Source organism: Dendrobates tinctorius, unplaced genomic scaffold (genome assembly GCF_039654945.1).
Source record: "Dendrobates tinctorius isolate UK_male_01 unplaced genomic scaffold, ASM3965494v1 ptg000126l, whole genome shotgun sequence".
Lineage (NCBI taxonomy): Eukaryota > Metazoa > Chordata > Amphibia > Anura > Dendrobatidae > Dendrobates > Dendrobates tinctorius.
In genome coordinates this window covers 6,446,602-6,471,500 of record NW_027361794.1, presented here as the reverse complement: position 1 = coordinate 6,471,500, position 24,899 = coordinate 6,446,602, and the positions used below count along the sequence as shown (strand labels likewise).

The window sequence follows — 24,899 nt, the reverse complement described above, 5'->3', positions numbered from 1 at the left end:
GGCCAGGGGATGCAACTTTCCCAGCTTTGTAAAAACCCAGCCGCCTCTAACCTTGTGCAAAAAACAGCAGCCATGGAGTCTAAGCAGCTGCCTAGCACTCTGAAAATGGTGGAGGCCTGCAAAGCAGGAGAAGGATACAAGAAGATAGAAAAGTGTTTTCAAGTTGCCCTTTCCTCAGTTCGAAATGTAATTAAGAAATAGCAGTTACCAGGAACAGTGGAGGTCAAGATAAGGTCTGGAAGACCAAGCAATATATTTCTAATATTAATGTGCCAGTAATGGGGAATCTCTACATACCTGCACTTGCAGAGCTGCACACCATATACAGTATATGCCTGTTCTGTGCGCACAGGACCTGTGATGAGGTCACAGGAGGGGAGGAGTCAGGGGTCACATGATCAGCAGCCGCAGTGTATGCAGGACTCTGCTGTGCTGGTTGTCATGGGGCTGGATGAGGGGAAGTTTATGTGTGGGCTCAGGAGGGGTTTACAGTGTGGATGTAGCAGAGCCGTGTGTGTGTACGAGGTGTACGGAGCAGAGCCGCGTGTGTACGAGGTGTACGGAGCGGAGCCGTGTGTGTACAAGGTGTACGGAGCAGAGCCGCGTGTGTACGAGGTGTACGGAGCGGAGCTGTGTGTGTACGAGGTGTACGGAGCGGAGCTGTGTGTGTACGAGGTGTACGGAGCAGAGCCGTGTGTGTGCGAGGTGTACGGAGCGGAGCCGTGTTTGTACGAGGTGTACGGAGCGGAGCCGTGCATGTACAAGGTGTACGGGGCGGAGCCGTGCGTGTACGAGGTGTACGGAGCGGAGCCGTGCGTGCACGAGGTGTACGGAGCGGAGCCGTGTGTGTACGAGGCGGAGCCGTGCGTGTACGAGGTGTACGGAGCGGAGTCACGTGTGTACGAGGTGTACGGAGCGGAGCCATGCATGTACAATATGCACGGAGCTGAGTTGTTTGAGTATGGAGAGGAGCCATGTGTCTACGACATGTACTGAGCAGAGCCGTGTGTGTGCGGAGCGGAGCTTTGTTCCACCATGTTTTGGTTCATTTAATAAGTAGATTTTTTTTTTTATAAAACAATGATTGGATCCATCTGAATATTCCATGTATTGTTCTCCAATATTTCCTCTCTATTATTCCCATCTGTGTATTATCGTCTTGTGTGTTTCACCTTCTTCCTAATATTATTCTGTGTTCTGCAGCTGCAGGAGAGAATGGTGAAAGTAATGCCTATCATGAAGGAGAATCTTCTCCAGGCACAGGAGGCACAGGCAAGGGTCTATAACCAATCAGCGAGGCTGAGGCAGTTCCAGCCCGGGGACCCCATGCTAGTGCTTATCCGTACGGTGAAGAGCAAGTTCCTAGCTCAGTGGTAAGGCCCATATGAGGTGGTGGAAAAACTGGGTGAAATTAATTACAAGGTACACAGCCGGGTCAAAGGAAGCTGCACCAAGTCTATCATGTGAACTTGCTAAAACCTTGGGGAGATCAAGAATCGCTGGACGCCCCTTGCCTGGGAGCCAGTCCCAAAGCCACAGTGGACAAAGTAACTGTTGCGGAGACTCTAACGCCCGCCCAGAGGCAAAAGCGTTGGGAGCTGTTGCAGCAGAACCATGACCTGTTCTCAGGGCTTAGTCATACAGGCATTGGCTCACAGCACCTCATGGAAACATAGGGTCAACATTACCCAAGGTTGATGCGCACATCATATCCAAATAGTCTTTCTTGGAATACGTCCAAATACCAGATAATAAAAAAAGGACAGCGCCTCACAAGTTGGTGAATTTGCATCACATTTATTCCGCCTCCAGTTTTGATCAAAAGAGATCTTTATCAAGCACAATACACATTAACCCCACTTAAATAAGGGGTGTTGTATACACTAGTTAACCACCAATCATAGACATACAAATACAATTATATAGATAAACCACAAATGTCATGTTTAAAAATAACCCAACGGAGTAGGAGTTAGAAAAGTATCTTACTGGCACCAGAATCACCCCCTTCAATTCCTCGTCTAAGTATTATACATGAACATATATGCCCGGGAAGGCCACAGTATAGATTTAGCAATAACGAAAACTTGATTCCAGCTCACCCAGTTGCTCTATGCTCATCCATCTGCGGCTCAGACACCGGCCTCGCTCTGGCCTCCCATCAAGGACAATAGAAAAAATTGGAGTCCGGCTCAACAGGACTGGATTTTTCTTTTCTTTTTATTTTTCAAAAGAAAATATAGTGCATCCAAAAGAAAATTTTCATGACCCAGTCGACGCGTTTCGACTGCACTAAGCACTCTTACTCATGACTAGTGGTCAAATAACATGCAGTCATTTACCGTATTTTTCAGATTATAAAACGCTCCAGATTATAAAATGCGCCCCAAATTTTGAGGAGAAAAATAGGAAAAAAACTTTTTTTAAATAAAATGGTGCTTCTTATAATCCATGCATCTTATTGATTACTGGGGTCCCAGGGTCGCTGCTGGAGGAGGCAAGAGTGGAGTGTTGCTGCAGGCCGCAGGCTGGGATGAGTGGGTGTTCCGACGTGTGGCATGCCGCTGCGGGCGTCCGGTGCCGCTGCTGCGCTGTGTCCCGGAGTCGGTGCTGCGCTGTGTCCCCAATGCTGCGGGGGGGCTCTGCTGACATTTTGCAAAAGGCAAGAGCCCCAGCAGTTCTTCCATGGTTTCGTGTGCGGTGGACTCCAGGAAAATGGCTGCGGCGCATGCGCAGATGGAGATCTCGGCACCGAGATCTCAGGAGATGAGATCTCAGTGCTGAAATCAAATTTTAGGGGAAAGAAGTGCGTCTTATAATCCGAAAAATACGGTATTTATTCTTTACCAGAGTATAACACAGATGTTCTTAATTCACTTAACAATTAGGTGTTACGTACGACAAGCGATATAACAAATACTAGAATAACATTACAAAACTGCAAATTATTAGTGTCCATGAATTTTTGCACAGTGCAAGTGAAAACATTGTTATCTAATATATAAAGCTCAAAGTGTGTATGTATGTATGTATGTATGTGTGTATGTATGTGTGTATGTCCGGGATAGGCATCCGCACCGTAGCAGCTACAGCCACAAAATTTGGCACAGTCACACGTCTGGACCCCGAGAGCGTCCTAAGCTATGTTGTGAAGCGAAATTTTAACCCCGCGCGTTCCAATTCACCAAACAATTTTGCCCCTATCTACATACTGGAGAAAAAGTGTGTGCGCGTCAAGCCCCGCCCCTCATTATGATGTCATAATGCCCCGAATTGCATACTGAGGAAACAGTGTGTGCGTATCAAGCCCCGCCCATTATGATGTCACAATTGTTGCCATGGTGACGCTGATGTCATCATAGGTTGCAAGCCCTGCCGCCACTCATTATGATGTCATAATGGTTGACTATGGGATGGAGGATGTGTGATGGGTATATGGGCACTGGACTATGGGATGGAGGATATGTATGACAGGTATATGGGCACTGGACTATGGGATGGAGGATATGTATGACGGGTATATGGGCACTGGACTATGGGATGGAGGATATGTATGACGGGTATATGGGCACGGGACTATGGGATGGCGGATATGTATGACGGGTATATAGGCACTGGACTATGTGATGGAGGATATGTATGACGGGTATATGGGCACGGGACTATGGGATGGCGGATATGTATGACGGGTATATGGGCACGGGACTATGGGATGGAGAATATGTATGATGGGTATATAGGCACGGGACTATGGGATGGAGGATATGTATGATGGGTATATGGGCATGGGACTATGAGATGAAGGATGTATGATGGGTATATGGGCACGGGACTATGGGATGGAGGATATGTATGATGGGTATATGGGCATGGGACTATGGGATGGAGAAAATGTATGATGGGTATATGGGCACTGGACTATGGGATGGAGGATATGTATGATGGGTATATGGGCACGGGCCTATGGGATGGTGGATATGTAATGGGTATATGGGCACGGGACTATGGGATGGAGGATGTGTGATGGGTATATGGGCACTGGACTATGGGATGTAGGATATGTATGACGGGTATATGGGCACAGGACTATGGGATGGAGGATATGTATGATGGGTATATGGGCATGGGACTATGAGATGAAGGATGTGATGGGTATATGGGCACTCGACTATGGGATGGCGAATATGTATGATGGGTATATGGGCATGGGACTATGGGATGGAGAATATGTATGATGGGTATATGGGCATGGGACTATGGGATGGAGGATATGTATGATGGGTATATGGGCACGGGCCTATGGGATGGCGGATATGTATTATGGGTATATGGGCACGGGACTATGGGATGGAAGATAATTATAATTTGTTATAGCTAACCACAGTTAGTTACTATGCCCGGCAATGCATTGCTAACAAAGGGTTTTCAACCAAGTACTAGAGATGAACATTTTATTTACAATTATTTAATCTGTCCAATTACTTTTGGTCGCATTGAAAACAAGGTGGCACATGTTAAGGAGCTGAAACTCCTAAACCCTTCATCCAATTTCAATGTGGATACCCTCAAATGAAAGCTGAAAGTCTGAACTTCAACTGCATCTGAATTGTTTTGTTTAAAATTCATTGTGGCAATGTCTAGAACCAAAATTAGAAAAATGTTGTCTCTGTCCAAATATATATGGACCTAACTGTAAGTTGAGCTCACATTACATTACTGTAATATCCGGCTGTATTACTTTACTCGCTATATATTCCATGGTTCTCCGTAATAGAATCCCTGGGACTGAAGGTTTGACTTACGCCTGTAAAGAAAACCACCAGTTATGGACTTACTGTACATTGGGATCTGCTTGTTTCGCAGTTTCCTTGTGTTCGATATATCCATAATCTATACCTCTTAGATGCTGAGATGTAGTTGTTACTATCTAACTTCTGTGCTTCTTCCTTGCTCTTAATCTTTCTATCCATTTTTCCTTTCCCCCTCTCCATTTTTCCATATAATATGGCACAACTGCAAACTTGCTCATTTAATGTCAGAGGACTTAATGTTCCCGAGAAAAGAGCGGAAGTGTTTGATCAGATGCATAAATTAGCTGAAGAGCCCGGCGCTGTTGAGGAATGTACGGATCCGTGAAATATTTTTTGAGTTGAAGTCGGCAGGAAGCAGAAAGGGCTTGGATATGTGGTTTGAAAGAGATCAGTGTCAAGGATAACCCCAAGGCAGCGAGTTTGTGGGAATGGAGAGAGTGGGCAGCCGTTTACTTTAATGGATAGGTCCGTTGGGGGGGGTCACGTGAGATGGGGGAAAGATGATGAATTCTGTTTTGTCCATATTAAGTTTTAGAAATCTAACGGAGAAGGATGAAATAATAGACAGACATATCCACTTTATATTTTGATACTCATACTCAGTTGTACTATTTCTTACCTTGAGAAGTCTGTGTACTGCTCTTTATTTATGCATTAGTGGTAGCTGTGTTTATATACTTTCCGTGAGAGATGCTGTTAAATTCTCCTATTTACACTGTATGGCATCTCATATTCACCTTTTATTACCACCCCTTGTCTTTTTGTAGTGCTATGCATGGTGTCACTATTTATGTATTATTATCAATAAAATTTCTATATTATATGCAAAATATTTTGTATGGAGCCTCTATTACGTATCAAGGAGCATTATTATAACATATTTATATTCTTGATAATATTATGGTGAAGGATATTAACGTTTTGGATATTTAATTTATAAGTTACTACACCTTTTCATTCACCTAAGGAGAATTTTATTGTCCTTGATTTTTTGCCCTCGTTGGTCTTTTTCGGTTTTATGTCTTTGGTCTAGAGGCTTTTTCCACTTGACCATGTGGAATTTTGTTTTGGTTGTATTATACTATATGAGGAGGCTACATTGTATTCTATGGGGGGCTGCATTATATTCTATGAGGGGCTAGATTATATTGTATGGGGGCTTCATTATACTATGAGGGGACTACATTATATTCTATGGGGGCTGCATTATACTATATGAGGAGGGCTACATTGCATTCTATGGAGGTGCTACATTATACTATAAAAGGGGCTGCATTATACTCTATGAGTTGGTTGCCATATATTCTATGGGGGGTTTACATTATATTCTGTGGAGTGGCTGCATTATCCTCTGGGGTAGCTGCATTATTCTCTAAGGGGTGGCTGCATTATACTATAAGAGAAGGGCTGCATTATATTCTACGGGGGGGTTACATTATATTGTAAGGCAGGGCTGCATTATGCAGCATAATAAATTAAATTAATAAATTAACATATAGCATTTAGTACTGATATACCTGAAACTATTGGTGCTGTGCTTGAGTTTAGATATCTTGAGACGATACTTTGATCTATAGATTCTGGTTCTGGCCGCTTTTGAAATGTGTGTGTATAAGTAATATTTATATAAGTTATGCATTTGACACTTTTGTCATTGCTTTGACTGTTTGTATTGCAATGGAAATGTGATACTTTAAATGTTTTTTCAACTGTTTTGCGTTGCACGTTTGATGAGAAACTTGCGAAAATTGGCAACAGTCTTGTTTACAGATTAAAATTGGACTGTTCAATACTATGGCTTAAAGCATTTTTTTTTCTTCCTACCTGAAGGGTAAATTGATTAGATCAATGGATGTTTGACAGGTTATAGTTTCACTCAGCAACTATTTTTCTGGAATAATCTGTTTCCGGTATATGATGACCCCGTCGCATGACGCTGTCACATGACCCTGTCACATGACCGGGGGGCCACAGAGTCTGAACAGCCCGGGGCCCTGGCTACCCTTAATCAACCAGAGTACACCTCATTCTACTTAGGCTAAGTGCACACGTACCGGAACTCTCGCGGAAATTACCGCGAGAATTCCGGAATTCCAGTCTGCGGGAAAATCGCATTTTAAATTCCCGCGATTTTCCCGCGGAAAAACTAGCATTTTGCAAGCGTATTTAGCTTGCAAAATGCTAGCGTTCTCCAAGCGATCTGTAGCATCGCTGGGAGAACTGATTGACAGATTGGTCACACTCGTCAAACATAGTGTTTGACGAGTGTGACCAACTTTTTACTACTGAGGCCGCCTATGCAGCATCAGTAGTAAAAGATAAAATGTAAAAAAAAAAAAAAAAATAGTGTTATTCTTACCCTCCGACGTCCCGCGCATCCGTTCCCAGTAATCCTTTGCGAAAATGCCCGCGATGACGTCAGTTCTCGCGGGATCGCGACGTCTCGCGGTAATTCGCGATGACGTCGCGCGAATGACCACGAGACTTCGCGATACCGCGAGAACGGACGCCATCGCGGGCATTTTCGCAAAGGACTACTGGGAACGGGAGCGTGAAGAGAAGCGGAAAGACTGCGCGGGACGTCGGAGGGTGAGAATAACAATATTTTTTATTTTTAAATTCTATTTTTTACAGGGGTATGGTACCCAAAGCCCGCAGGACAGTCTTCTCTCCTCCGGACCGTGGGTACCATCCGCAATTGTTCTGCTTACTTTCCGCATGTTGAGCACAGCCACATGCGGGAAGGAAGCGGAACAATGCATTCCTATGGGTGCGGGATCGCCGAGATTCCGCAAATTAATGAGCATGCTGCGGTTTTTACCGCAAAGCGATTCCGCCGCGGTAAAAACCGCAGCATTAGCACAGCATTGCAGAATCCCATAGGAATGCATGGGATGCTTATTTTTCGCGTTTTCGCGGCAAAATCGCGCGGTTAAAACAGCCGCGGAAACGCGAAAAAAACGCCACGTGTGAACTCAGCCTTAATGTGCTTCTGATTAGGTGATCACCTGAACCAAATCTTATTTAATGAAGGAAAGTATAAAAACCCTGCTGTGGTGTTCACAATCTTCTTGCAATAGGACAAGCTGGATGGCAAAGCAAGTAATTTTTTTTATTCCTATTACTTTTGGGATATTACTAACTTTTAACCATGCCAAAAGAGTTGAAAAGAAAAGTCTTGAGTGAGGAAAAGAAAGGCTCAAATCAGGATTTACTAGCAGAGGGATACAGTGAGCGTCATATTGCCTCCATCCTTAAAATTTCTAAGACGGCAAAAATGACTCTCCACTGACCGAGATAACGGTCATCTTATTCGAATGTCACTCGGCAACCGCAGGATGACATCAAGTGACCTACAAAAGGAATGGCAAATGGCAGCTGGGGTGAAGTGCACAGCAAGAACAGTTCATAACAGGCTCCTAGAGTCAGAGCTCAAGTCATATAAAGCTAGAAAAAAAGCCTTTCATCAATGAGAAGCAAAGGAGAGCCAGGCTGAAGTTTGCCAAAGACCATAAGGATTGGACTATAGAGGGCTGGAGTAAGGTAATCTTTTCTGATTAGTCTAGTTTTCAGCTTTGCCCAACACCTGGTCGTCTAATGGTTGGACTGAGACCTGGAGAGGCGTACAAGCCACAGTGTCTTGCACCCACTGTGAAATTTGGTGGAAGATCAGTGATGATCTGGGGATGCTTCAGCAAGGGTGTAATTGGGCAGGTTAATCTTTGCAAAGGATGTATGAATCAAGCCGCATACAAGGTTATCCTGGAAAAACAGTTGATTCCTTCTGCTCAGGCAATGCTCACCAACTCTGAGGACTGGTTTTTCCAGCAGGACAATGCGCCATGCCACACAGCTAGGTCAATCAATGTGTGGATGAAGGACCACCAAATCAAATCCCAGCCATGAACCCCAATGAAAACCTCTGGAATGTAATCAAGAGGAAGATGGATAGTCACAAGCCATCAAACGAAGAACTGCTTACATTTTTATACCAGGAGTGGCATAAGGTCACTCAAAAGCAGTGTGAAAGACTGGTGGAAAGAACGCCATGATGCATGAAAGCTGTGATTAAAAATCATGGTTATTCCACAAAACATTGATTTCTGAACTCTTCCTGAGTTAAAACATTAGTATTGTTGTTTCTAAATGATTTTGAACTTGTTTTCTTTGCATTATTTGAGGTCTGCAAGCACTGAATTTTTTTATTATTTTGACCATTTCTCATTTTCTGAAAATAAATACAAAATTTAGTGCTTGGAAATTCGAAGACGTATTGTCAGTAGTTTATAGAATAAAAAAGCAATTTACATTTTACTCAAAAATATACCTATAAAGAAAAAAATCAGACAAATTGAAAATTTTGCAGTGGTCTCTTAATGTTTGCCAGGGCTGTATACTGCTCCATGTATGGTTTAGTAGGGATAGACGCAATATGAAATACAAATCAATTATGGTGTTCCCCATATCAGAATCCCCTGTGCCTTGGGAGGAGGGGAGGAAAATTTCTTTGTGAAGCAAACATTGCTCAGTATGTGGGCTTTGGTGAGAACACAAGATTTGTGGAGCTGTTTTCTTGTGAGACCAACATTAAGAAAGGAGAAATTGCAGGACTTACAGTGCTTTTTCCAAACTGAGACAGTAATGGCACTGGAGTGCGAAGATAAGCCCTTTGAAAAGAAATGTGGGAACGTAAATCGTGACACCAATTGATAAGCACCGGCATGGAAGGAGAGTATGAGTGTTTTTATTTTAAAGAGACCAAACATGAGATATGTAAAGGTACAATTTTCAGTTAAACCAACATTCTGAAGATGAAAAAGGCTTCTCCCGTGTGAATTCTCTGAAGTTTATTAAGAGTTAATTTCCATGTAAAACATTTCCCGCATTAAGAACATGAAAAAAGCTTCTCCCCCGTGTGACTGTAGGTTCTCTGATGTTTGATAAGACCTGATTTATCTATAAAACATTTTCCACATTCTGAACATGAAAATGGCTTCTCCCCTGTGTGAGTTCTCTGGTGTGTGGTAAGACTTGATTTCTGGTTAAAACATTTTCCACATTCTGAACATGAAAATGGCTTCTCCCCAGTGTGAGTTCTTTGATGTTTGATAAGACTTGATTTCTGGTTAAAACATTTTCCACATTCTGAACATGAAAATGGCTTCTCCCCTGTGTGAGTTCTTTGATGTTTGATAAGACTTGATTTCTGGTTAAAACATTTCCCACATTCTGAACAGGAAAAAGGTTTCTCCTCTGCTGTGTGGGTTCTATGGTGGCTATCAAAACCCTCTTTACTTTGAAAACATTTCCCACATTCTGAACAGTAAAATGGCTTCTCCCCTGTGTGAGTTCTCTGATGTTTGATAAGACCTGATTTATCTGTATAACATTTCCCACATTCTGAACATGAAAATGGCTTCTCCCCTTTGTGAGTTTTCTGATGTTTGATAAGACTTGATTTCTGGTTAAAACATTTTCTACATTCTGAACATGAAAATGGCTTCTCACTTGTGTGACTTCTCTGGTGTGAAACAAGATATGATTTCTGGTTAAAACATTTTCCACATTCTGAACAGCAAAATGGCTTCTCCCCTGTATGAGTTCTCTGATGTTTGACAAGATATGATTTCTGGTTAAAACATTTTCCACATTCTAAACATGAAAAAGGCTTCTCCCCTGTATGAGTTTTATGGTGGCTATCAAGACCTGCTTTACTGTGAAAACCTTTCCCACATTCTGAACATGAAAATGGCTTCTCCCCTGTATGAGTTTTCTGATGTTTGACAAGATATGATTTCTGGTTAAAACATTTTCCACATTCTGAACAGGAAAATAGCTTTTCTCCTGTGTGAGTTCTCTGGTGTGTGATAAGATTTGATTTATTGTTAAAACATTTCCCACACTTGGAACAAGAAAATCTATTCTCTGCTGTGTGATTTCTTTGACATTTAGGAAAATACTTTTCGAAGGGAAAATTATTTACATATTCTGGACATGAAAATGGCTTTTTTGCTTTATCAGTTTGTTTTTTAATGCTTATTTTGTGACTTAGATTTTCCTCAGGGATCGGTAATGAATCAGAAGACAGGACCTGTTTCAAAGGATCAGATGGTAGATCTTTGCTGCGAATGGATGATGTTATTGGTAGATCTGGAGTAATGGCATTCACTTCAGTTGTATCCTGTGTAATCTCAAGATCATCTGATTTAAAAATTGAAGATGTCAGATGTGTCTCTGATCTCCTGGTACAGTCATCTGCCAAGAATAAAACCAATTATTATTTTTTAATAAAATCCTTGAAATTTATATTTAACATTTCTACTTAAACTATCTGTAAAAAAGGAAAGTTATGTTAAAAAAGTTTAATTATTCACCAAGACAATGACATTTCACAGTCTGATAGAAAACCTCATAGCATGAACCAGCAGAGCGTGGTGTTCGGCTGTTTGTTTATTCTGCCTCCCAAGTGCAGGTGAAAATAACAATAAAAACTTCTACTCATCTCACAAAAAACAAGCCCAACTCAGGTACGACATCTGCCAGAGGAAAAACAGAGGTTTCCACTTTGTTAATGGCTCAAAGGCCATAAACCAATTCAGCAATATCCGCTCTGCCAAAGTCAAATCTTTCTCTGACTTCTGAGCCTTGCAGTATGCCCAAACCACATTCAACATCCATGTATTTGGCCTTACTAGTTTGAGAAGAACCCACTTAATTTATGGTGTGTCTCCTGGAGCACAATCTGGGCACAATGTGATGGGTAATAAAATGGCAAATGTGCAATTTTCACTCTCCAACATACACCAAGTGCTAATTTCCAGAAAGTGGCTGTGAAGTCAAAATAGTCACTACTCCTATAGATTAATTCCCTGAGGGTTATAATTTCCAAAATTGAGCCACTTTATTGGGTTTTCTACTGCTCTGGTTTTCTATTTTGTCATAATAGGAATTCTGTAAATGGTGTGACGCATTTTTTCTGGGATCTGCTCCTGCAACATCTGTTTCAGCCACCAGGCGACGCCTTATTCATTCTGCAGGCGACGCTGGTGATGCAGGAGACATAGCAACCAGAAACTCTGGGTGGCACAGGTTCTGTCCGTCCAATAAGATTAGGTTTCCTGGGACCTGTAGTACCATCCATTCTAGCAGTATGGGATTGTGTGGTGTCCAACAGACATAATCTGCTTCCTGCTTCCTATTCTCTTCATATATATATATAGCTCATTCAACTACTGCATAGATCCTTCATGTCTCCACTCATTTCTATTCCATGTCAGCAAGCATAGCTAATGGTATATAGTTTCTTCATCTTACTCTGCTTGTTTCTTAATGCTGTAAGGTCATGTAGCTTCGTCAAAGAGGTTTATGATCCATGTAGGCCTGAAAACTTGTTTGTCCTCTCCATTTATTGTCTCCTGCTGTATTAACTTAGTTGATTGATTGCTAACAAGGCAAACTAGTGATAGATCTAAGAGCAAGCCTTCTATATATTCAGACATAGCTTGGGGATGCATTTATGTAGGGGTGCATTTATGTACATTTTTCAAAGTACCTTGCAGTTATACATGGCAGGAGACAGGTAAGACATTTAAATAAACCTATTCCCTGTACATTTGGTTTGCAACAAAAATTCACCACATGCATTTGCATCATTTATATCCTGGTTGCAGCATTCACACACATCCACCGTCCATGCATTAACTCTTTACACTCCATCCACACAGCCCCTCAGTCCTCTGTGTTAAACTGCACAGATCCATTCAGTCCCACCATTCAATACAAGAGACGCTCTCACAAATTACTTAACCATCTGCTCACTCTTTCTATCCTCCTTCTCCTAGTCACAGGAGATCTCTCTCCCAACCCCAGCCCCTCATGTTATGGTAAGACGCACTGCTCTACAGCTACATTCAGAACCCCCTCAAATCTCAGTGTGTAATAAACTCTCCTTCATCCATGACTTCTTCCTTTCTGATTCTCTTAACCTTCTGGCTCTTACCGAAACCTGGATCCAGCACTCGGACACCACTTCTCTCATATCCCAAGATCGGATAGCAGAGCAGGTGGAGGTGTTGGTCTGCTCCTATCACCCAAATGTACCTTTCAGGTTATGCCTAAAGTACCCTTACTTGTCTTCCCTCCTTTTGAGGCCCATGCTATCAGACTCTACATCCCCTTCTACATGCGAGTGGCGGTTGTGTCTCATCCTCTGGGCCCCTCCCATCAGTTGCTGGATCACTTTGCCACTTGGCTTCCACATTTTCTCTTCTGTGACATCCTCATCCTCACTCTGGGAGACTTTAATGTCTCTAACCATCTCTAACCTCCTCCTTCAGCCTTTCGCAGCTTACTAACTCTCCTATGCATGAAGTTGGAAACTCCCTCACCTTGTTCTTCTCCCAGCTTTGCTCATTGTAAAATTATACAAACTCCCCATCCCGCTTTCTGGCCATAATCTTCTTTCATTCTCAGTTAAGAACTGTCATCCCGCTCAGGTCTCCCCCATTTTCCACACTGATAGAAATTTACAGGCCATTAACACCAAGAATCTTATGAAGAACTTGCAGTCATCTCCTCCTCATGTCCTGACTCTGCACTGAAGCATTATAATGAAACACTGCAAAGTTCCCTGGATGAAACCGCACCTCCTATACATAGAACAACTCAGCACAGACGGCGACAACCCTGTCACACTCTGCAAATAAGTTTCCTAGAGCGGTGTTCCAGGTGCGCCGAACATCTGTGGAGAACCAACACCCACATCACCTCACTATTCAATATCCCTAAATGTCTCTTGGACACTTTTCATTCCCTACTCAATCCAAGAGTGCAGGCCCCAACCAAGGATCTCCATGCTAACGATCTGGCCAATTACTTCAAAGAAAAAATTGACCATTTCAGAAAGGAAATTTTCTCCCAATCTCCTCATATCATGCACTGTCCTCCCTCCACCACTGTATCTAGCTCACTCTGATTTTGAACCAGTCACAGAAGTGATCAGACTCCTTGCATCTTCCCTCCCTACTACTTGCACCAGAGACCCTATTCTGTAACATCTCCTCCAGTCCCTTTCCCCTGCTGTCACCACTCACCTAACAAAAATTATTCAACCTCTCTCTTTCGGTATCTTTTCCTCCTCAATTAAGCATGCCATCATACATCCATTACTTAAAAATATATCCTTCAACCAAAACTGTGCTGATAACTGTAGACCTGTCACTAATCTTCCCTTCATCTCTAAACTCCTTGAATGCCTGGTCCATTCCCATCCTTCAATCCGGTTTCCGCTCTTTACACTCACTACTCCATGCTAATTCTCATGGATCTCTCTGCAGCATTCGACACAGTGGATCATCAGCTCCTCCTCACTATGCTGTGCTCCATTGGCCTTAAGGATACCATTTTCTCCTAGTTCTCCTCCTATCTCTCTGATGGCTCTTTCACTGTATTTTTTGCTGGTTCCTTCTCTCATCTTCCCCTTACTGTTGGGGTTCCTCAAGGATCAGTCCTAGGCCCCCTCCTCTTCTCCTTCTATACTGACCCTATTGGACAATCAAATCAGAAGATTTGGTTTCCAGTACCATCTCTACCAGTCTCCAACATGATGTCCTCCCTCTGAAACTGAACCTATCAAAAACTCAACTCCTTGTGTTTCCTCCCTCTACTAACCTACCTATGCCCAACACTGCCATTTCCGTGTGTGGTTCTACCATTACTCCCCAGCAACATGCCCGCTGTCTTGGGGTCATACTTGTTTCAGAGCTTTTATTCACCCCCCCACATCCATTCACTGACTTACTCTTGTTATCTGCACCTCCAAAACCTTTCTAGAATTCGACCTTTTCTTACTTTTGATTATGCAAAAACTCTTACTGTTTCTCTTATTCATTCTCATCTGGACTATTGTAACTCTCTACTAATCGGTCTCCCACTTACCAAACTCTCCCCTCTCCAATCTGTCTTCAATGCTGCAGCCAAGATCATTTTCCTCACCAACCGTTACACCGATGCCACCACCTTGTGCCAGTCATTACACTGGTTAAGCATCCCTCACCCACCCGTGCCCTCCGTTCAGCTAATGATCTGAGATTAACATATTCAATAATCAGAATCTCCCACTCCTGTTTCGAAGACTTTTCACATGCTGCAACAATTTTTTGGAATGCAATACCTAGGTTAATTCGATTAATCCCCAATACCCACAGTTTTAAGCGTGCCCTTTAAACACATTTCTTCAGACTGGCCTACCGCCTCAACACAATAATCTAACTATCACTGTGTTGCCCATTCAAAATTTTTACCATAACCAGGTTCCTTGTATCATGTACTCATACACTTTATGCATTTAATAGCACTCTGTGTCTGGACTGTTACATACTTAGGCTGATAACCGGTTCATGCAGCACTACATCAGGAGGGCGTTAAACAAGAAGAAGAGGGGACAGGAAGAAAAACAGACACGAACATGAAGCTAGAAAAATACTGATGAAGGATATGAGTTGCGGCAAAGAAGACCCAAGACAACATACTCGGAAGGGAGGTAAGAACATTTCTAAAACAATCTACAGGGAGGATATTGGAACAAAACAAAATCCTCTAAAATGCATGCTCGCAAATGCCAGAAACCTGATAAACAAGATGGAATAATAAGGAGCAGAAATATCTATGGGTAACTGTTGTGAGTTCATTCTCTGGTCCACCAGAAGTGAGTTCTCCTTCCAGACTCCCTCTGGTGATAACAGGAGGTAGTGAGGGCTGATTTATTACCACCTGATAATGAGGATGACGATTGGACCTCAGGAATCTTAGACTGGATTTAAGACAGCCGACGCCCTAAGTCAGTGCTGGTGATTGCTTCAGGCTGCTCAGGTCTTTGTTTTCAGCTCTGTTCCAGACTTCTCAAAGCTAAGGGTTTTTGCTAATGTTCACACTTGATTTTGTTGGTCTATTCAGTTTTTTGTGTGTTCAGCCAGCCCCGGCGGGCGCTGTGCTGAATTTCCACTCTTATTTATCTGTATTTGCCAATTTGCTTTTTAGCCCCTTATTAGATTGGCCTCTTTTTGCTCTGTCTCAGAATATTTCAGAGTGCTGATATAGTGGGAGAAGTCTAGTGACTTCAGGGTTAATTTTGTTATCAGACGTGTTGGACATTATTTTTGTAGGGTTTTTGGCAGATTGCAGACAGTGTCTTTCCTTTCCTATCCTTTATAGTTAGTTTGGGCCCCATTGTTTGCTCAGCCTATTTTCCTGCCTGTGTTTGTGTTTTCATCTTGTTTCACAGTCAATACATGTGTGGGGGCTGTCTATTCCTTTGGGGTCTGCTCTGGGGCAGTTAGTTTTCCCCTTTTCTTGCTTTAGGCTTATGTAGTCCTCTGGCGGTGACAAGGCGTCTAGGTCATCGCAGGAACGCTCCAATGCTACTGCTAGTTGTGTGGATAGGATCAGGGATCTGCAATCTGCATAGTTACCAACCTCTCTGGTTTTCTGGGACTTGGCCCTTTGTTGTCCTCCTCGGTGACCCATTCATAACAGAATCTCCAGCAATACCGCAGATTCTAGGGTACTCAAAAGCAGGGAAGAATTGTTTGGAAGAAAAAGAAAAAAAAAAGTGTCAGAAATTTTTTTTTTTTAATATACATATTTTTTTCTTTTTTCTGGGGCCGTTGGAGGATTTTTTTTTTCCCTAAGCAATTGTCTGATCGTGTGGAGCAACTTGCTGCTGAAGTGCAGGGAATTTCCACCTACCTCATTCAGTCACATGCTGCTGATCCTAAGATTCCTACTCCTGATGTGTTTTCTGGGGATCGGTCTAAATTTCTGAATTTTAAGAATAATTGTAAATTATTTCTTGCCTTGAAGCCCAATTCATCGGGGAGCTCTGTGCAGCAGGTTAAAATTGTCATCTCCTTGCTGCACGGCGATCCCCAGGATTGGGCTTTTTCTCTGACACCTGAAAATCCTATTTTGACTAATGTGGATGCATTTTTTCAAGCCTTGGGGTTGTTGTATGATGAACCTAATGTTGTTGAACAACCTGAAAGAACCCGGTTGGCATTAAACCAGGGTCAGGATTCTGCAGTTATAAAAATTCCAAAAGTGGGCGGTCCTTACTACATGGAATGATAGTGCATTGGCAGCTCTCTTTCGGAAGGGTTTGTCAGAAACCATAAAAGATGTTATGGTGGGATTTCCTGTTCCCTCTGGTCTGGATAATTCTATGTCATTAGCCATTCAAGTTGATCGCCGTTTACGTGAACGTAAAACTACATGGGAGACGCTGCCACCTTTTGAACAAATGTCTGAACCTATGCAATGTGATGGGGTTTTGTCTAGGGTGCAAAGTCAGGAGTTTAGAAGGCGTAATAAGCTTTGTTTTTTCTGTGGAGACGCCTCTCATACTATTTCTGTCTGCCCTAAACGAGAGAAACGTTTTGCACACACATTTGCTGTAGGTGGTGTACAATCTAAGTTTCTTTTGGCAATTACTCTGATCTGCTCCTTATCCACGTTTTCCACTTAAGCTTTTGTGGATTCTGGAGCAGCGTTGAATCTGATGGATTTGGACTTTGCTAAACGTTGTGGTTTGTTTATGACGCCTCTGCGGATGCCTATTCCTTTGAGGGGTATTGATGCTACTCCTTTGGCGGAGAATAAACCTCAGTTTTTGACCCAGGTGATAATGAGAGTTGCCCCAGACCACCAAGAAAATTGTAAATTTCTAGTGCTGCATAATTTGCATGATACTATTGTTCTGGAATTTCCATGGTTGCAGGCTCATAATCCAGTTTTGGATTGGAAATCTGGGTCTGTGGTGAGTTGGGGCTGTCAGTGTGTTCTTAGGGACGCTCCTGTTTTCTCCACCTCTCCTCAGTCTCATGATATTCCTGATTAGCCGATTTTTCTGATGTATTTAGTGAGAGCAAGTCTGCGTCTTTGCTTCCTCATAGGAGTTATGACTGTACAATTGAGTTGATGCCTGGGTGTAAATTTCCCAAGGGTCGGCTTTTCAACCTATCAGTACCCGAACATGATGCTATGCGATCCTATATTAAGGAGTCGTTGGAGAAGGGTCATATTAGACCATCCTCGTCACCTTTAGGTGCTGGGGTTTTTTTTGTGGCCAAGAAAGATGGTTCATTAAGACCGTGTATTGATTATCGTTCCCTTAACAAGATGACGGTTAAATATCAGTACCCGTTACCTCTGATGTCTGATTTATTCTCCAGAGTTAAGATTGCCTGCTGGTTTACTAAGCTTGACCTCAGGGGGGCGTATAATCTTATTCGCATCAAGCACGGGGATGAATGGAAGACGGCGTTTAATACTCTGGAGGGACATTTTGAGTACCTGGTGATGCCTTTTGGGCTCACTAATGCCCCTTCTGTCTTCCAGTCCTTTATGAATGATATTTTTCGTGACTTTGTGGATAAGTTTTTGATCATCTATCTGGATGATATTTTGATCTTTTCTAGTGATTGGGATTCTCATGTGGAACACGTCCGGACTGTGTTCCGGATTTTGAGGGAGAATTCCCTGTTTGTTAAGGGATCAAAATGCCTCTTTGGTGTACAGAGGATTTCATTTTTGGGATTTATCTGGTCTCCATCGACTATTGAAATGGACCCAGCCAAGGTACAGACCATTTTTGATTGGGTTCAGCCTACTTCTTTGAAGGCTCTCCAGAAGTTTTTGGGTTTTGCTAATTTCTATCGTAAATTTATAGGTAATTTTTCTGGTATTGTCAAACCACTGACTGATCTGACCAAGAAGGGCGCTGATGTGCTGAATTGGTCTCCTGAGGCTGTCTCAGCATTTCAGGAGCTTAAGCGGAGATTTACTTCAGCTCCAGTTTTACGGCAACCTGATGTCTCACTTCCATTTCAGGTGGAGGTAGATGCTTCTGAGATTGGTGCAGGAGCTGTTTTGTCCCAAAGAGACCCTGTGACTTCTAAGATGAATCCTTGTGCCTTCTTTTCTCGTAAGTTCTCCCCATCTAAACGCAACTATGACGTGGGGAATCGGGAATTGTTGGCCATGAAGTGGGCATGTGAGGAGTGGAGACATAGGTTGGAGGGAGCCAGACATCAGGTTGTGGTCCTCACCGATCACAAGAATTTGATTTATCTGGAGTCGGCAAAACGCTTGAATCCCAGACAGGCTAGATGGGCCTTGTTTTTCACGCGTTTTAATTTTGTGGTCTCTTTTCTTCCGGGCACTAAGAATGTTAAGGCAGATGCTGTTTCTAGGAGTTTCTTTGCTGATTCTCTTAATGTGACCGAGCATACTACCATCCTAGGTGAGGGGGTAGTTCTTTCTGCCATTTCACCCGATTTGAGATGCACCCTGGAGGAATTTCAGGAGGATAAACCTGAGCGTTGCCCTATGGGAAAATTGTATGTTCCTGACCAGTGGAGAAAGAGAGTGATGTCTGAAGTTAATTGCTCCGCATTGGCTGGTCATCCAGGTATTTTTGGTACCAGCTATTTGGTGAGTCGGTCTTTTTGGTGGCCCGCCTTATCTCGTGATGTCAGGAATTTTGTGCAGTCCTGTGGAACTTGTTCTCGGTCTAAACCCTGTTCTCATTCTAGTGGGTTGCGGATGCCCCTGCCGTTGCCCAAGAGGCCATGGACTCATATTTCAATGGATTTTATTTCTGATCTTCCTGTTTCTCAGAGAATGACTGTTATCTGGGTGATTTGTGATAGATTTTCGAAGATGGTCCATCTTGTACCACTCCCAAAGTTGCCATCTTCCGCTGAGTTGGTGTCCTTGTTTTTACAACAGGTGGTTCGGTTACATGGGATTCCTGAGAACATTGTGTCGGACAGAGGAGTCCAGTTTGTTTCCAGATTCTGGAAAGCCTTTTGTTCCAATCTGGGAATTCAGTTATCCTTCTCCTCCGCGTTTCATCCCCAGACTAATGGGCAGACTGAGAGAACAAACCAGACCTTGGAGTCTTATTTAAGATATTTTATATCTGCTGATCAGGATGAATGGGTTTCATTTTTGCCCTTGGCCGAATTCGCGCTGAACAATAGAGCTAGTTCTGCCACTTTGATGTCACCCTTTTTCTGTAATTTTGGGTTTCATCCTCGATTCTCTTCAGGGCAAGTGGAATCTTCGTCCTGCCCAGGTGTGGACACTGTGGTTGAGAGAATGCAGCAGATATGGGACCAAGTAGTGGATAAGTTGTCACTCTCTCAGGAAAAGGCCCAGTGATTTTCCAACCGGCATAGGACCATTGGTCCCCGGTTTAAAGTGGGTGATATGGTCTGGTTGTCATCTAAGAATATTCCTATGAAGGTTGCATCTCCAAAATTTAAGCCAAGATTTATTGGACCTTATAAAATTTTGGAGATTCTTAATCCTGTTTCTTTTCGATTGGCTCTTCCAGTTACATTCAAGATCCATAACGTATTTCATAAATCACTGTTGAAGTGGTTTGTTGAGCCAGTGGTTCCTATGGCAGCACTTCCTGACCCTGTATTGGTTAAAGGCAATATGGAATATGAGGTAGAGAAAATATTGGATTCTCATTTAGTTAGATGGAGACTCCAATATTTGGTCAAATGGAAGGGATAGGGCTAGGAGGATAATTCTTGGGTCTCTGCCTCTGATATTCATGCCAATAGATTGGTTCGTGCTTTTCACCGGGCCCATCCTGATCGGCCTGGTGGCGTGGATGAGGGTTCGGTGACCCCTCCTCAAGGGGGGTACTGTTGTGAGTTCATTCTCTGGTCCACCAGTAGTGAGTTCTCCTTCCAGACTCCCTCTGGTGGTAACAGGAGGTAGTGAGGCTGATTTAATACCACCTGATAATGATGACGATTGGACTTCAGGAATCTTAGACTGGATTTAAGACAGCCGACACCATAAGCCAGTGCTGGTGATTGCTTCAGGCTGCTCAGGTCTTTGTTTTCAGCTCTGTTCCAGCCTTCTCAAAGCTAAGGGTTTTTGCTAATGTTCACACTTGATTTTGTTGGTCTATTCAGTTTTTTGTGTGTTCAGCCAGTCCCGGCAGGGGCTGTGCTGAATTTCCCCTCTTATTTTTGCTCTGTCTCCGAATATTTCAGAGTGCTGATATAGTGGGAGAAGTCTAGTGACTTCAGGGTTAATTTTGTTATCAGACGTGTTGGACATTATTTTTGTAGGGTTTTTGGCAGATTGCAGACAGTGTCTTTCCTTTCCTATCCTTTATAGTTAGTTTGGGCCCCATCATTTGCTCAGCCTATTTTCCTGCCGGTGTTTGTGTTTTCATCTTGTTTCACCATCAATACATGTGTGGGGGCTGTCTATTCCTTTGGGGTCTGCTCTGGGGCAGTTAGTTTTCCCCTTTTCTTGCTTTAGGCTTATGCAGTCCTCCGGCGGTGACGAGGCGTCTAGGTCATCGTAGAACGCTCCACTGCTACTGCTAGTTGTGTGGATAGGATCAGGGATCTGCAATCTGCATAGTTACCAACCTCTCTGGTTTTCTGGGACCTGGCCCTTTGTTGTCCTCCTCGGTGACCCATTCATAACAGGTAACTATGATATAATGGGAATAACCAAGACATGGTTAGATGAAAGCTATGACTGGGCAGTTAACTTACAGGGTTACAGTCTGTTTAGAAAGGATCGTAAAAATCAGAGAGGATGAGGGGTTTGTCTTTATGCAAAGTGTTGTCTAAAGTCCACTTTAAGGGAGGATATTAGTGAAGGGAATGAGGATGTCGAGTCCACATGGGTCAAAATACATGGAGGGAAATTTGGTAACAAAATTCTCATTGGGGTCTGTTACAAACCCCCAAATATAACAGAAACAATGGAAAGTCTACTACTAAGGCATATAGATGAAGCTGCAACCCATAATGAGGTCCTTGCTATAGCGAACTTTAACTACCCTGAAATTAACTATGAATCAGAGACTTGCGAAACCCAGAAAGGCAACAGGTTTCTGCCAATAACCAAGAAAAAAATATATTTTACAATTGTTGCAGAATCCAATCAGAGGAGAAGCACTTTTAGACCTAATTCTATGTAATAGACCTGACAGAATAACAAATCTGCAGAATATTGTACGGTTTCACTTGTCTTTAGAAAGGGGGACTTGTCAGGGAGTCACAAAAACACTGAAATTTAGGAAGGCAAAGTTTGACCAGCTTAGAGATGCCCTTAATCTGGTTGACTGGGACAATGTCCTCAGAAATAAGAATACAGAAAATAAATGGGAAATGTTTAAGAACATCCTAAATAGGCACTGTAAGCGGTTTATACCTTGTGGGAATAAAAGGACAAGAAATAGGAAAAACCCAATGTGGCTATAAACAGTAAAAAGAAAGCATTTACACTACTAAAGCAGGATGGCACCATTGTAGCTCTAAAAAACTATAGGGAGAAAAATACTTTATCTAAAAAAAACTAATTAAAGCTGCCAAAAAGGAAACCGAGAAGCACATTGCTACGGAGAGTAAAACTAATCCCAAACTGTTCTTCAACTATATCAATAGTAAAAGAATGACAAGTGAAAGTGTAGGCCCCTTAAAAATTGTGAGGAAAGAATGGCTGTAGATGATGAGGAAAAAGCTAATATATTAAACACCTTCTCCACGGTGTAAAATAAAATGCTAGGTGAAATGCCAAGAGACAAACAAAACCCAATATTAACCCCTTAATGACCGGAGCTTTTTTCGGTTTTGCGTTTTCATTTTTCGCTCCCCTTCCTCCCAGAGCCATAACTTTTTTATTTTTCCATCAATATGGCCATGTGAGGGCTTATTTTTTGCTGGACGAATTGTACTGTTGAACGACACCATTGGTTTTGCCATGTAGTGTACTCGAAAACAGGAAAAAAATGCAGTGCGGTGAAATTGCAAAAAAAGTGCAGTCCCACTCTAGTTTTTTGTTTGGCTTTTTTGCTAGGTTCACTAAATGCTAACACTGACCTGCTATTATGATTCTTCAGGTGATTACGAGTTCATAGACACCAAACATGTCTAGGTTCTCTTTTATCTAAGTGGTGAAAAAAATTCCAAAGTTTGCTAAAAAAAAAAAAAAAAGCGCAATTTTCCGAGACCCGTAGCGTCTCCATTCTTCGTGATCTCGTGTCAACTGAAAGCTTATTTTTTGTGTGTCGAGGTGACATTTTTAACGATACCACTTTTGTGCAGATACGTTGTTTTGATCGCCCGTCATTGCATTTTAACCCCTTAGTGACAGAGCCAGTTTGCAGCTTAATGACCAGGCCAAATTTTACAATTCTGACCACTGTCACTTTATGAGGTTATAACTCTGGAACGCTTTAATGGATCCCTCTGATTCTGAGAATGTTTTTTCGTTACATATTTTACTTCATGTTAGTGCTAAAATTTCTTCGATAAGTCTTGTGTTTATTTATGAAAAAAATGGAAATATGGCGAAAATTTTGAAATTTTAAAACTTTAAATTTTTATGCCCTTAAATCAGAGAGATGTGTCACACAAATTTCTTAATAACATTTCCCACATGTCTACTTTACATCAGCACAATTTTGGATGCAAAATTTTTTTTTGTTAGGAAGTTATAAGGGTTAAAAGTTGACCAGCGATTTCTCATTTTTACAACAAAATTTACAAAACCACTTTTTTTTTTTTTAGGGACCACATCATATTTAAAGTCATTTTGAGGGGTGTACATGATAGATAGAAAATACCCAAAAGTGACACAGTTCTAAAAACTAGACCCCTCAAGGTGCTCAAAACCACATTCAAGAAGTTTATTAACTCTTTACGTGCTTCACAGGAACTAAAGCAATGTGGAAGGAAAAAATTAACATTTAACTTATTGTTGCAAAAAATTTACTTCAGAACCAATTTTTTTTATGTCCACAAGTGTTAAAAGAGAAAATCAACCACAAAATTTGTTGTGCAATTTCTCCTGAATACACTGATACCCCATAGGTGGGGTAAACCACTTGTTCAGCACACGGCAGAGCTTGCAAGGGAAGGAGCCCGTTTGACTTTTTCAACGCAGAATTGGCTGGAATTGAGATCGGATGCCATGTTGTGTTTGGAGAGCCCCTGATGTTCCTAAACAGTGGAAACCCCCATCAAGTGACCCCATTTTGGAAACTAGACCCCTTAAACAACTTATCTAGATGTGTGGTGTGCACTTTGAACCTTCAAGTGCTTCACAGAAGTTTATAACGTAGAGCCATGAAAATGAAAAATAATTTTTTTTACTCAAAAATGATTTTTTAGCCCGCTATTTTTTATTTTCACAAGGCTAACAGGAGAAATTGGACCACAAAAGTTTTTGTGCAATTTGTCCTGAGTACGCTGATACCCCATATGTGGGGGGGAACCACTGTTTGGGTGCATGGGAGAGCTTGGAAGGGAAGGAGTGCCATTTTGGAATGCAGACTTTGATGGAATGGTCTGCGGGCGTCATTTTGTGTTTGCAGAGCCCCTGATGTGCCTAAACAGTATAAACCCCACACAAGTGATCCGATTTTGGAAATTAGACCCCCAAAAGGAGCTTATCTAGATATGTGGTGAGCAGTTTGAACCCCCAAGTGCTTCGCAGAAGTTTATAAACGTAGAGCCGTTAGAGGGGTATTCACTATTTCTTTTATTTTGATCACTATGATAGATTATCATAGTGATCAAAATGAATGAATGGAAACTGCCAGTCGGAGCCTGCAGATTCCTGGCGGGTGCACTGCGCATGCGCCAGCCATTTTCCCCAGATCCAAGATGGCGGCGCCCACCAGAGGACGTCGGCGGGACGCAGGACCACTGGGAGGGGACCCTGGACCACGGAGAGGTACCGGGGGGAGGGATCGGGGACCCTCTTTCTCTCTCCTCTGATGTGCCATCACATCAGCGGAAAGAGAAATTAAATGCAATATCGCGGCTTTTTTTTTTGCGATCGCCGTTATAGGATTAATAACGGCGATCGCAAAAGCGGGGTCGGTAAAAACCGACCCAATTCATGTTCTCTGGGGTCTCGGCTACCTCCTGCAGCCGAGACCCCGGAGAAAATCCAACACTGGGGGGGGGGGGGGGGCGCTATTTACTTATGCCACGGCGCTGTGGTTTAAGTACCCTTAATTACCGTCGTTAAAAGGCGTAT

General features: G+C 42.6%; 2 protein-coding genes across 4 annotated transcripts in view; both read right to left on the bottom strand.

Annotated features, from left to right (window-relative positions):
- LOC141047230 (uncharacterized) overlaps positions 1–24,899 on the bottom strand; it is a 218,053-nt gene that overhangs the window by 44,873 nt on the left and 148,281 nt on the right. Inside the window, exon 1 of one of the 2 annotated variants that reach the window (XM_073542192.1) lies at positions 298–423. The exons of the other annotated variant lie outside the window; for it this stretch is intronic. The gene's annotated coding sequence lies outside the window, so the exon portion shown is untranslated. Of the gene's footprint in view, positions 1–297; positions 424–24,899 lie in introns of those variants that run through there. 2 annotated transcript variants of the gene reach the window in all.
- LOC141047231 (uncharacterized) overlaps positions 9,536–24,899 on the bottom strand; it is a 63,285-nt gene continuing 47,921 nt past the window's right edge. For both annotated transcript variants that reach the window (XM_073542194.1, XM_073542193.1), the window contains exon 7: positions 9,536–11,066. In XM_073542194.1, coding sequence (XP_073398295.1) covers positions 9,697–11,066 — 1,370 coding nt within the window. In that variant the 3' untranslated portion in view covers positions 9,536–9,696. The remainder of the gene's footprint in view (positions 11,067–24,899) is intronic.